This window comes from Anarhichas minor, unplaced genomic scaffold, assembly GCF_050575085.1.
Source record: "Anarhichas minor isolate MPS153535 unplaced genomic scaffold, ASM5057508v1 ptg000067l, whole genome shotgun sequence".
Classification (NCBI taxonomy): Eukaryota; Metazoa; Chordata; class Actinopteri; order Perciformes; family Anarhichadidae; genus Anarhichas; species Anarhichas minor.
The window spans coordinates 4,235,469-4,249,362 of record NW_027466513.1 but is presented as its reverse complement, the minus strand read 5'-3'; the positions used below and the strand labels follow the sequence as shown (position 1 = coordinate 4,249,362).

The following is a 13,894-nucleotide window of genomic DNA, read 5'->3' as shown; positions in this document are numbered from 1 at the left end:
GATAGAGTAATACTAATATAAAGATATAATAGTATGACAGTCACAGGGGACATTTTATCTATATCTATCTATCTGTCTATCTGTCTATCTGTCTGTCTGTCTGTCTGTCTATCTATGTGTGATATCAGCCACTAGAGGGCGCTAGTATGCTCTTGAATTGCAGAATATCTACATTTAGCTTTAATCTTCTCTTTAAGTCTATTTTCGAAGTAATTTTTAGCTGACAATATCTTGTAAACTGTAGTACATAAGTAGTATAAAAAGTCAGTTAGAAGTGATTTTTGTGTTAATTATTGTGTGGTTTTTTTTGGGCGGAAGTGTACGTCGGAAGAAATCCACTTCCGGTCCGCTTGCTCTTCAGCGAGTTAGCTTAACTTCCGTTTGACTAAAGCAGCGACGAGTTCATTTTGTAGGCGTAAAATACATCTTTTTTACTTTTATTCGGTTGATACCGTCGACCAGGCAGCCATGTCTAGTCGCGAAGCCCTCAACATGAAGCTTCCTCCGATCCAGTCCACGGCCGGAGCCGTGCCGGTCCGGAACGAGAAAGGTAACAGCGGCGGTTAGCTGGCAGGCGGCTAGCTGCGTGCTAAGTTGTTAGCCAGCTAGCTTAGCGTAAACAACACCAATAATCGGTCTGAAAATGAGATAGATAGATAACGTTAGATAGATAGGTGGGTAGGTAGGTAGGTTAGCAAATTAATGTAGACGCAGTTCCCGCATTGTTTGGGAATAAGACGTGTAAACACTAGTCACATATGTGTGTGATGTTTGGATGTCCACCTCATAGATAAAAACACATACTTTTGGTTTTATAGTGCAGCTACAGGAGCAAAAGTATTTTGATAAACTCCACAAGATCCAACGACAACAACACAACAGCCTTCCTGTCATCAATGTAACATTATAAACATACAAAGTTAGCTATTCCTATTTGAAGTATCCCAATAAAAGCTAGATTAAATTAAACATCGAGACAATATTTAGCACATTCCTGCACTAAACTGTACATTTATTTTTATGCATTTCTCGATTTTTTTATAGGGTTTAATATGATGCTTTACTTTTGCACTGTTTGTTGTTATGCACCAAATCACCAACACAAATTCCTGTCAAAAACACTGTTTGTGATTCTGAGCTGGTACCGGCAGAAAAATACTGGATTTATAACGAATAGTTATTTTAATGAATTAATCTACCAAATATTATTTTCCCAGAGCCCACTGTGATTTTGAAGTACATGCTATTCAAAATCCAAAGATAATTACATTTACAATGATATGAAACGCAGCAAGTCCTCACTGTTTTTAGGTTCCAGCTAATATTTTTGGCATTGAATTGATCGTCAAAATCGTTGCAGATTATTTTTATTCGACTAATGTCAACAGCTCTTAAGAGGTTTTAGTATTGGCTTCTAAAACCCTAAAAGGGAATCCAAAAAGGGAATAAAAGTATTTGAAGAGTTATGACTGAATTCTGACTCTGAGTATTATGAACGTGGCAAAGTTAGTGAGCTACTCCTAATGAAGGTCTAGATACATCTAGACCATCAGCATCACTGGTGTGAGAGCTTGTCTTCACAGCTCATCCTCGTCTCTGTACATTCCAGGTGAGCTCTCCATGGAGAAGGTGAAGGTGAAGCGGTACGTGTCGGGTAAACGTCCCGACTACGCGCCAATGGAGTCGTCCGACGAGGAGGACGAGGACTTCCAGTTCGTGAAAAAGGGAAAGGAATTGGAGGCGGAGGTGGAGCTGGAGGAGGAGGATGTCTCTGACCCACGTCTCAAACGTTTGCTCAACCGCGTCTCCGAGGACGTGGAGGAGAGGTAACAGATCGCTTCAGGCGACTGATGTGATGGTTAAACGCTGAGTGCTGAAATGCTAATGTCACCACGCTGTGTCCCGTCTGTTTGTCCTCAGGCTGGCGAGACACAGACAGATCGCGGAGCCTGAAGTTGTGGCCGAGAGCAGCGAGGACTCTGATGAAGGCACGTGGCACCCAGAGCAACATGAGGAGACCAGTGATGAAGAGGAGGAGGAAGAGGAGGAAGTGGATGATGAGGTAGGTTACTGTCTTTGTGTTCTGCTTGTCCCAGTCAGGACAAGTTATATTAAGAAAAGTTTTTCTTTCTCTTCCTGTGCAGGAAATCGAGAGGAGGCGATCGATGATGCGCCAGCGAGCGACTGAACGGAAGAATGAGGACATGGAGGTCATGGAGGTGGAGGAGGAGGGGAAGTCGGGGGCGGAGTCTGAGTCCGAGTCTGAATACGAAGAGTACACCGACAGCGAGGACGAAGCAGAGCCACGGCTCAAACCGGTCTTCATCCGCAAGTAAGGACTGTTTCCTCCCCTCCTACCTGGAGCCTTAAGGGTTCAGCACCGATCCAAGTTTACAACAAAGACTGTTCCATCTCACATCGTCAATGTCTGTAAATAAATAGTCGAGAGAAACAGTAGTCTGGAGAGTCAGAAATTCATAAAAAGCCTTTGGACACCAAAACAATATTAATCTATCTTTGTTCAGTTGTTGAAGGTCTATGGGATTAAACGATATGTTCATGATTCCATAGACATCCAGTGGGGTTAGGGTTAGGCGACTGTATTGTTAACATCTAGCAAGCTGTGCAGTGAAGCTAAAGGTCCCAATAACGCGGTTTTGATTTCCTTTTGTTTGCAATGAACATATTTCACTAAACGTCACAAACTGATCGACATGCATCCAATCAATCAGCTTCTAGCAGCTGATTGATTGGCTGCATGTTAATAAGTGTCTGGTGAAAAGTAATTGGATATTTCTCAAGATAATAAAAATTAACTTTATTACTATAGCACCTTTTATGCAAGAAATGCAATGTATTAAAATCTATTTTAAATATAAAAAAAGAAGTGTGAACTGACTAATTCTTAGCATGTAACAATAGATAGAAACATTTAAACCATAGAGGAAGATCATGACACACAGATGAGGATGTTTGATCTGCGTCCTCCACAGAAAGGACAGAGTCACGGTGGCGGAGCGCGAGGCGGAGGAGCTGAAGCAACGAGAGCTGGAGGCCGAGGCCAAGAAGCAGGTGGAGGAGCGACGGCGCTACACCCTCAAGATCGTGGAGGAGGAGGCCAAGAAGGAGTTTGAGGAGAACCGGCGCACGCTGGCCGCTCTGGACGCTCTGGACACGGACGGCGAGAACGAGGAGGAGGAGTACGAAGGCTGGAAGGTCAGGGAGCTGAAACGCATCAAGAGGGACCGAGAGGTCCGGGAAGTGTGAGTAAATGAATCTAAATGCAGATGTGACGCTCTGAAAGGACTTCGCTGTGTGATGAAATGAAGCTGACGTGTCAGCGTTTTGTCCTCAGCATGGAGAAGGAGAAGGCGGAAATCGAGAGATTCCACAACTTGACGGAGGAGGAGCGCCGCGCCGAGCTCCGCAACAGCGGCAAGCAAGTCACCAACAAAGCCAGCAAAGGCAAATACAAGTTCCTCCAGAAGTACTACCACAGAGGAGCGTTCTTCATGGTGAGTCCACACTTCGTTCTGAGTGTTGGAGACGTTTCCACACCACTCAAGCAAAGAGGGAGACGTTTAATAAGTGTCGGGCTTTGTCTCTACTTTAGTAACAACGCACACTCAGAGGTCTTCAGACATGACTGTGACTAACAAAAGATCTCTAAACATTTAAAAAATACTTTTTAGATGCTTTAGAAACAAAGGTCTTCAAAATCTATTGAGTAAATATAATTCAATAGTTTACAGGATATTCAACCTTTGTTTCTTTATAATACATTTAATACTTAACTTGTTTCTTTACAGGGTTTGTATGAAGGCAATAAAATAGTCCATGAGTACAAATAATTATAGTAATAAATATATATATACACACATATATATCAGCGTATATGTTTGATAAGACATTATAGTCCAGAAATGTTAGAAGATAAATAAGTCATCATTGAGTTTCTCCACCAGAGAGCACCACTCAGCACAGATGTTGGTGAACAGTTTCTCCTGAAGTCTGATGTGTTGTGATCTGTTGTGTTGTGTTGTGATCTGTTGTGATCTGTGTTCCAGGATGAGGAGGAGAACGTGTACAAGAGAGACTTCAGCGCTCCTACTCTGGAGGATCACTTCAACAAAACCATCTTACCCAAAGTCATGCAGGTGAGCGGCTCCGTCCTCACATTTCACCTGTTACACACCGGACTGTTCAGCAGTTATTAAAAACCGTTTGTTTTCATATCGTGGTGTTGAAGTAAACAACAACTCTGATACCAAACTCAACAAATGAAAGTAAACGTTTACTTTCATGGGTTAATGTGGAGAAATGTACCAGCGTTCAAATGAAGGTGAAGTCCTTCGGTGTTCTGATCCGACCCGTTTGTTTCCCGTCACAAGGTGAAGAACTTCGGCCGTTCCGGACGCACCAAGTACACCCACCTGGTGGACCAGGACACCACGTCCTTCGACTCGGCCTGGGCCCAGGAGAGCGCTCAGAACAGCAAGTTCTTCAAGCAGAAGGCGGCGGGCGTGAGGGACGTGTTCGACCGGCCCACCGTGAAGAAGAGGAAGACTTAAAGACACGTGAGACGGACTCCATCGGAGTTCAGAGACTTGTTCCTGAGACCGGCAGAGTCGCTCGACTGGACTTCATGTTGTGGAAGGAAAGCAGGAAACCATCTTTTTAAACAAACTTGATTTAACGCCGGCTTCTGTTCAGAGGCAGAATATCACTTTAACGTGGCTGAAGAAAAGGAACAGATTAAACCTCCCGCTGTGTTTTGTCTTTTAAAGCAGGAGGTTGTAATTCTGTACAAACCAACTAGTAACAACAGTTCTGTTGCAGATTATTGTTCTGATTTCCTGCATTATTGTTTCTAATTTGTGTTAAATAAAACTTGTATTTTCATATTTTTTATTTTACTTTCCCACTGACAGCAAAAGAAGTATTACAACTTTAAATCACAGACGTGAGGCAGGTCAACTTTTATTTAAAAACAGAAAAGATAACAGTTGAGCCTCGTTGTGTTGATGAGTTCTGGTGAGAATGATTTGTTCAGTTGGTCAGAGCCACCAGCGCCTCCACCACGTTCCCCATGTGTTCCCTCAGACTGCGCTCCGCCACCGACCTCGAGATCTCCATCTCTGACATCTGCAACATCAGAACATCAACCGTTAAAATGTAATCCAATTACAGCTTCAGAAGGAAAACCTCACCCACTGCATGACCTCTTACATAATGCATCACCTCTTGTTCCCTTCGATCCAAACACTGTAAAGTCTCAATGAGTTTAAGAAGAAAACTATCTCAACATCTTTTTACAAACTCTCACGTAAACTCAGTCTCATTATTCAGTCGAATGCATCTTCTCTCAAACATCACTATTTAAAACAGACTGTTTACACACAAGTGTGTTGAATAGTAATGTTTTAGCTAAGAAGCCTTGGACTGAATAATGAGACTTGGATTATTGAGTTTGTAAACTGATTGTTTAAAGAGTTCAACGTTTACTTCAATCCATCACAATACAATGGACTCAACGGTAACACGAGAGATTAAAATGGTGGTTTAGTGGGTCGAGTCTTTAAAGTACTTTGATAACGATGCAGTTTAACTGAACTTTATTAGAAATAAAGATTTCTGACAAATGCAACCGATAAGTCGGATGTAGTTGCATTAAAATCAACGCTGCTGCTTGAAAGTCATGACAGTCTGTGGACCCCTCAATGCTCCAGCATACATCTATATACATATACACACTAATAATACTTAATAGTTGTTTACAACTCATTTAGTAATCAAACAAACTTGTTATGTGTGCAAAAATACCCTTAATGTACATCATTTCATTGTTTGGTAAAATAACTATAATTACCATGAATAAATGGTAAAACGTGCGATTAAATGAAAAACGTACAATTAGTTCCACGTCCTCTTTCTTGATGGTGACTTTGGCCAACTCTTTCTCTCTGAAACACGACACAGAACCAACGGTTACATCAGTTATTACATCATTATAACGTGATCCTCAACCTGCTGCTCGTCATGATCTCACCTCTCTTGTTTGGCTTTCTGTTCTCGCGATCTTCGGTCTCCGATCACCGACATCGCCTGAAAGAACAAAACAAAAGTATTTTATTCAAATTTATTTGTCATTTTCACCCAGTTTCAAAATCCTTTAAAAAACAATGTTAAAATAAAACATACATTTATGTATATGTTACATATTCACAATACCATTAAACCAACTCAAATGTGCTGTTTACTATAAATAAAATATCACGTATTAAATGTTCTGTATGATTTGACAGAATGACACAAACTATGATCCATAAATGTGTCATTAATATTTTACATTCATTTCGTGGTACATGAACCTCGTGGTGTTGTGATATAACGTTACGTATGGAAGAAGGTCTTTCTAACGTCTTATATCAAGATATTATGTCGTGGTTCAAGCATCGGACTCTCAATCTAGGCTGCATCTTAAAGAAGAAATGACTTTTAGTGGTTCACTTCAAACATTAACGAGAATTCATGAGCCAAAGTCTGATTACAGAGAGATTTTTAAAGTGTACATGAATGCTCTGTTCTGTCACACAGACACATAACAAATGCATGAAATACGCAAATTAAAACCAATATCTGGGAAACTCTACTTTAACATTAAATAGTTATTACGTAGGTTATCTGGAGTTTTAACAAGATTTAACAAAAACTAAAAACAATGATAATCAAGACATTCATTTATCATTAATAATCAACAGCACATACAACCAATAAGTTGTCACCGTGGGTTCTCAGGGGGGACATTTTATGAACTAAATTGTGAATTAATACCGTTTTAAAAATGATATATATTATTATTATTATTATTATTATTATAAGATTAATCAATGACAAGTTGCTTTAATGTTACTGATCCTCATTGAACAAACACTATGAATGAAACCCTCAAATTAATTTATTATATTTAAATCTTAACAGACTGTATTTGAGGTACAAGCGTAGAAAACCACAGATATTTACTTTTTTAATAGAAAGATAGACCCAGACCTTATAGTTCTGTCACTATTATTATTATTTACTTTATGTAAATACCTTTACTTCACACTTTAATCCGTTTTAACCAACCAACAATAAATATTAAATTTGTAATGTATTTATCCATTTCCAGTTGTTTGTTGGTTAACTTGTATATGGCATTGCTATATTCTACCTGTTTAACGCTCTGGTGTTGCACTGGTGAAGTTTACGACAGTGATGCAAAGTGGGGAAAGTAGCTTTACGTTAGCCAGCTAGCTACGAGGCAGTTAACGTTATCCACTAACATAATCGTTTACGGCACAATTACAGAGCATATAATATCATTGTATTATAAAAAAAAAAATCTAAACAAATACTTCTTGTGTATTTCACATGGCTCTGTATCGGTGATGATGTACCGGAAGTTAACTTAACCGGCAGTGGCCGCATGTTTCCCGGCTAACGTTAGCCCGGAGCTCTCACCGTTTCTAAGTCGGAGCTGGATATTTCCTTCTCCTCCGCGTAGTCCGTGACTCTCTCCAAGTCCGCGGCTCCGCTGTCATGTTTCCGAGGCTTCTCCGCCGGTTTTCCCGTGCAGTTTTCGTCAGCTTCAAGGTCCAAATCGACATCTCCCTCGGCCGCCATGTTTGCTCCAGTGAGGCCCGGAACAAAAAAGAAAGGTTCCGTTAAACGTCGGAGGGAAAACAAGGTGGTACCTTCTTCTTCTTCTTCTTCTTCTTCTTCTTCTTCTTCTGTTTTTACGGCGGTTGGCATCCATCTTATTGGCACATTACCGCCACCTTTTGCTCCGGAGTGTGGATCAGCCAATAGAATTACAATCTTCCCCCCAAAACAATATATACTGTATATTAATTTAAAAAAATACCACCCTATATCGACTTTTGTTTTTACTCTAATGCAACTTAAAATGTAGCAAAGTACAATACTTAACGTAATTTGTTACATCCACCCCACTCTGCACAATACACTTCTGCGTGACAATTAGTTTACTGTGAATTTATTGTTGTCAAAGGTACACAAGCCTGGATCACCAAAGCAGGCAGCTGCCCTCAGAGCCCCGAGTTCACTGTGTGTCAATTGGTTTATGGTGATTTGATTAAATGCAACTTTATTAAGGAATCTGCAGCATGTGTGCAAAATATAGACTGAAATAATGAAGGTGTTCAGAGCAAATTTCAACACAGGGCCCCTTTACAAGACAGTGCCGCTAAATTAGAAGTAATAATGAAGGACCTGCCGTAGTTGATACTGCACTATGATGTAAACTCCAAAAACAAATTGACAATTAATCAAATTATCACAAACCAGTTGACACACAGTGAACTTGGAGCTCTGGTGTCTGCGTTGGCGATCCAGCCTTGTGTGTCTTTGTCTTAAAAGCAAATAAATTATAAATATTCTGCAAGTTAATTTTCATGCCATACTGGAATTAAACTCGTTGAACTTGTTTTGCATGAAAATACAAAGCAGGCATGTGTTTGCATCTGTAGAGAATGTACTGAGAATCCAAAAGACACAATAATATCCTATACAAGAGTTTACTTTGCAGGAGAAGTGTTTTAATGCGTCTGACATGTTCACCCACAACTTATTGTTGCTGCACCTACACAACACATTTTGGAGAAAATACACAAAATTTTCTGCCCAGGTATTTCCTGGGCATTAAGATGCATTTTGTAACTTAGAATGGCGATCAAACCATAAAATGATAAACTTTGGTCTAAACAACAAACATTTTGTTAATTCATTGTCATCATTTTCATTTTTTTTTGCTTTAATTTGCCATTATTAAATAAATGATGATAGTGTTGTGGTTTAGGAGAGGAGGCAGCAGGGGAAGGACCCAAACGCAGATGAGGACAGACAGACTCATGATGTTCAACAGTTTCTTACACAAAGAATAAAGGCAGTGAGTCCAAAGGCAGGCAGGTAGATAGATATCATATTAACAGGTAACAGGTAAGAAAACAGCAATGATGACAAACCCACAACAGGAACTAAGACGGTATAAATAGTGCAGTGCAGGTCTAATGAGGGACAGGTGAAACTGATCAGGGCAGGCACTCAGAAAGGCGAGAAAACAGAAAACAGGAAGTAAAACCAACGATGTCAAACACGAGGAGTGAACTTCAAAATAAAATAGTGTGTTGTTGGTGGTTGTTTCGTTCTGAGAAAGACGGAAAGCAATAATAATATCACTTGGAAAGTTGAAAGGTTGTCCCTTTCCACTTGAAAGTCAAGGCCTTTATTGCTGATTTGATCAAATATTAAAAATCAGATTTAAGATGTATTAATAAGTCTGATTTACCTGCTATCTTGTTATTGTCTTGGAGAAGATGAGAAGAAGACAATAATGAGTGTGTTATCGTGTGATTGTTTAATTGTCCGGATTACTAAATCACTCCAGTGTTCCTCCTCGTGCTATTCCTGTCTGCTATAAGAGGTTTACTTGTGCTTTCATGCAAATAGCCCTTCGACCACTGCTACGGATTTGCTGAGTCTCCAGACTCTTCAGCCCACCCACCAATAATCTGATTAAAGGAAAAAGAGAAACCAGCTGGGTTTTGCTGGTTTCATCCTTCAGGAGATGCGTGCGCTCGAGAGGAGACACCGCTTTGGGAGATGCCTGTCGTCATAGACTGACGGCGTGATGTCCAGATGCTGGCTTCGGACTCAGGTAGAGACTCTGCAGGATGCGACAGGTGTGTTTTATGGTGAACGATGCTGAGAAAATAAAAGCACGACGGATATCTGTAAAAAAAATAAGCAAAACTAACTGAGGCAATCACACAAAAAGGTATGAATGTGAAAGGGTTTACCTGAAAAAAGGTCTATGATATCTTAAAGTAATATTTTGAAGAAAAGACTACTACTGCACAAAACTCATATATATATAATATAATATATAATCATCATGTTGTATTATTATTATTTGCCCAAGTTTCTCTCTCTCTCCTGTCCCTCCTCTCAGTTAAATATAAGGACTCATACACACACTTGTGTACATGACCACCATTAGAAACAACAGTTGATTTGCATATTTTTAATAACAATAATATATTTGTATGTTTTTTTCTGTCTACACCAGGAGGATCATGCAATGTATTCATTCAATCAAACAATGCAGTGGTCGTTGCAGACGCACCTCTGAGAGCAGACTTTTGAGTTTTGTTTAGTTTCTGTTGGTTATTCTTTGCTTTCTTTCTCATTTTGTCTATTTTAACCATTTCTGTCTATTCAGACTCTTTTCTCAGTCTAATTCTTCAGAATATGAGCAAGTTGTGCCCTCAGTCATGCTGCAGTTATGAATGACTTCATCGTGTTTCTATGGGAAGAACAACTCTTATTTCTTTGTACATCATTTACACTCAACTTTTTGTTTTCTTTCTAAAACAGGTTTAAAAAAACCCAAACAATGCTGGTCACAGACCGTTACCCCTTTGTTCCGCACATAAAGAGTCCAACAGGACTAATGAATAGATCATTTTTCTTGTCCGTTTTTTTTTTTGTAAACAAGCTTGGATTTCAGCCAACTGTTATTGCGCAAGCCTATTGAAACCATAGATTGAGTGCTTTCACTCAAGCGGCTATTTGCATCCGCTTATTTGCTTTTTTGTTTGTCCCCTTTGGCACGTCTTCCTCTCCCACAATGCAGCAGTAATTATCTGAGAGTGAAAGGGGCCCCCAGGAATGCCGCTCAGAGTAACACGTGTTTATCACAGGGGAGGGAATAATCCAAAGTGAGATTAAGGATAGTGTTGTTGTTCTTGGTCCTGCAACATTTGTCACTTTATGTCTATTTATTTGATGTCTGCTCTGGAGAAAGACGTATTTACGCTACAAATATCCAAATGCTTTATAATCTGTACAAATACCCCCCAAAAAACTTGAATATATTGTGTGACTGTGTTTCTAGCTGTGAGGGTTACGTTCTGTGCCTCCTGTGAACGTGCTGCGTTAGGGTGTGTGAGTCCAAGCCTCTTAGCTCAGTCGCCACCGACGCTTCCTCTTATTTAACCTCTTGTTTGTTGCTCGGTTTCCTAGAAAGTGAACCTGGACCCACTGTGCGGCCTTCTGGAGAATTAACACAAGATCTTGGCACAGGCTGTTTCCTTTAGTTTTCCAACATGCATGTAAAGCGACGTGTCGTCCTTAAAACAACTCATCCTGCTGAAGCAGTTTCTCTGCAGGCAAACAAACGTGACGTGTCGTCGTCCCTCGTTCTCTGCAGTTGTTTTCACTCATCGCTTCTTGTTCTTTTAATCCAATTTGACTCTTTACTTGAATAGTAAAGTCAATTTGAATAATATCTTTACAGAAACACAAGTCAGAGATATAACGCATCTTTAAACTGCGGTCTGAAGATACTATTTGACAGCCATTGTTGCCTCTGATTGGAGATCTGTTAGTGCAGTGGGTTAACTGTTGTGCATCACCTGCTGTTTACTCAAGAGAATAATCGAAGAGTCAGCAGGTCAGATTATCAGTTCATCTGGCACAAACAGTTCTGTGTAGGAGAAAGTGTTTCAGCAGGTAAGAGGCTGTTCAGGGACAAAGCGCTGCGGTCTGATTGGATGAACTGGCTCAGCGTCGCCGGTCTGTGGCGACTCAGAGAGAATATTAACAGGACCGCAGATTCAAATGTCCTGTCTGTGCTGTGGAAGGTCATCCTGGCTGAGAGGACGGCTGAACAACGACGGGATTATCCCGACGCTCCGCCCTGCCTGCGCACTAACCCAAATCTAATCTGACTCTCTCCTCATGCACTCAGAGCTTTTTGTCTTTTACGTCATCATCATTGTTTCTATATAAAAACAGAGGGTATAAATACAAAGGGTAAAAAAAGGAATCAAAACACAATTAAAGGTGAACAGAGAGGACAACATGATGCCTTTTTTAGAAATGTATATCTTAACTATTCTCCCCAGCCTTTTTGCTATACTGTATAATCTTCCTGAATTTCTAACCGATTCTCCATCAATTTGATTGCAACTATTATGGTCAGCCATTGTTTTCTTGAGCCAGTTCTTAGCGAGGAGAATCTGGACCAAGTCTTGGTCCCAGTTTCATATGTCTCAGGTATGAAACGGGACCAGATTGGCGGCTTTTTGTAACCTCATACTGAACAGAAGGTATAACATCCCAGAAGAAGGTTGTACTTTCATGCAACTCCAAAAACAAATGTGTGTGTGGTTGGTTCCATGGATTGTTAAATGTCTAAATAAGTCCTTAAAAAAACTCTGAAGGAACGTGAAAAAAACATGTGCAGGTCTGGGAGGCTAAGACGCCCAGTCGCCTCCACAGTCGGCTCATTTTCCAGCATTACAATCACAGCACAGGCATTAATGAAACCATCAGAACATTACAACATCTGGTGAATCAGTGTTAATGACTGATTATGAAGGAAGGAAAATAACATAATGATTTAAATAACGCCTATTCAAGTGTTCTTACAGGAAAGTTGAATCACCTCAAAAAAAATTGTCAATTGAGTTACAGACGTCTCTTTCCCAATGTAAGTCAATGGTAAAAATGTCATTTTGGGCCCCATTGCATCACGAGACGGACACAATAGTATTTTTGTCGTCTAACAGGAAGTTAACTGAGATTCAATGAGATTCTTCCATTGGATTTTGGATTATTGTAGAAAATATTTTTTGGTAAACAAACGTTTATGGTTTTTACCCGTTTTGTTCATCAAGATAATCTTCACTAATAAACACCACTTTTATGATGTTTGAAGTGTAAAGTAAAAAGCCAACGTTAGTCTATAAAGAGACACCACGGTCACATGACTTCACGTCTCCACTAGTGCTCCAGTGAGGATGCGTAGTCGTCTCATTTACACTCTTTTGAAGATTCACCAGAGGGGCGTTCACTGACCTGTTTTATATCGGACAACATACTGTTAAGATCTCTTCAACTTGTGTTAAACACAGACTTTATTTCAGACATCGAAACAAAAAAACCACATCTCATTCTCGACGAGGGAGCGGGAAGTGAAAAGAAATGCTGACTCATTTCCAGGGTTGAGGCACTGTTGTTGCCAATACTTTTGTACTTTTACATTTGACCTGTAACACAGTATTTTTATACTGTGGTATTGCTACGTTTACCGGACCTCTAAATCTAATGCAACTAAGTGAATATTACGAGCAGACCCTTTATGATAAAAGCAGATGAAACATGCAAATCATTTGGAAAGCTAAAATATTAGACGCAACTCAGTTTATATTCTCGGCCTGTTTTTTTCTTTCGGCTTTCCATCAGAGCCCCCCCCTCCCCCCCCCCCCCCCACCCCAAAAGAAATCCATCGGCCTTTTTTATTATTAAGCTGTGAGCGCTTCTACTTATGCACTCTGGTTTTTATTGGTTCCATCACAGACAGCCCTGCGTCCCGTCTGTCCCACTTCACCGTCTGTGGGTCGTAATGCAGACATGATGACTTGTTAGGATTATGGACGTGGCCTCTTTCTGTGAGTGACACAGCAGACTCAGACCTGGACCAGGTCTGGAGATAGGGGAGTGTGTGTGTGGGGGGGGTCAGAAATGAGGGGGCTGTGAGGTGTCAGGCATCTAGAATTCACACAGGGTTAATTGTTTAATTATTGTAAATCTGGATTAAACAGGAGTAGTGCCCAATCCCATTGTATTGTGGGGTTTGTGCAGTGCTGGGGGAAGGGAGGGACAGATGGGACTGACACATGGTCCCTGTCGACCTCCTCCTCCTCCTCCTCACCCCCCTCCTCCCCTCACAGACTCTTTGCCTAATCTGACCGGGTAGGACGGGTGGAGGATGGGGGAGGGCACCGGGCATTCGCCACCACCTCTCCCTCTTTTCTGGCAGCACCCA

General features: G+C 40.6%; 2 protein-coding genes across 2 annotated transcripts; one reads left to right on the top strand and one right to left on the bottom strand.

The window, feature by feature from the left end:
- Positions 1–357: 357 nt before the first annotated feature.
- On the top strand, positions 358–4,902 carry mfap1 (microfibril associated protein 1). The gene is made up of 8 exons (XM_076078672.1): positions 358–550; positions 1,610–1,826; positions 1,921–2,062; positions 2,145–2,332; positions 2,994–3,263; positions 3,356–3,515; positions 4,068–4,157; positions 4,392–4,902. The coding sequence occupies exons 1-8, from the start codon at positions 469–471 to the stop codon at positions 4,569–4,571; spliced, it is 1,329 nt and encodes a 442-aa protein (XP_075934787.1). The 5' UTR covers positions 358–468; the 3' UTR covers positions 4,572–4,902.
- Positions 4,903–4,964: 62 nt separating this feature from the next.
- On the bottom strand, positions 4,965–7,707 carry hypk (huntingtin interacting protein K). Its single transcript, XM_076078673.1, has 4 exons — positions 7,504–7,707; positions 6,050–6,105; positions 5,912–5,963; positions 4,965–5,145 (listed from the first exon to the last, which is right to left on the bottom strand). The coding sequence occupies exons 1-4, from the start codon at positions 7,663–7,665 to the stop codon at positions 5,050–5,052; spliced, it is 366 nt and encodes a 121-aa protein (XP_075934788.1). The 5' UTR covers positions 7,666–7,707; the 3' UTR covers positions 4,965–5,049.
- Between the last annotated feature and the right edge of the window lie 6,187 nt (positions 7,708–13,894).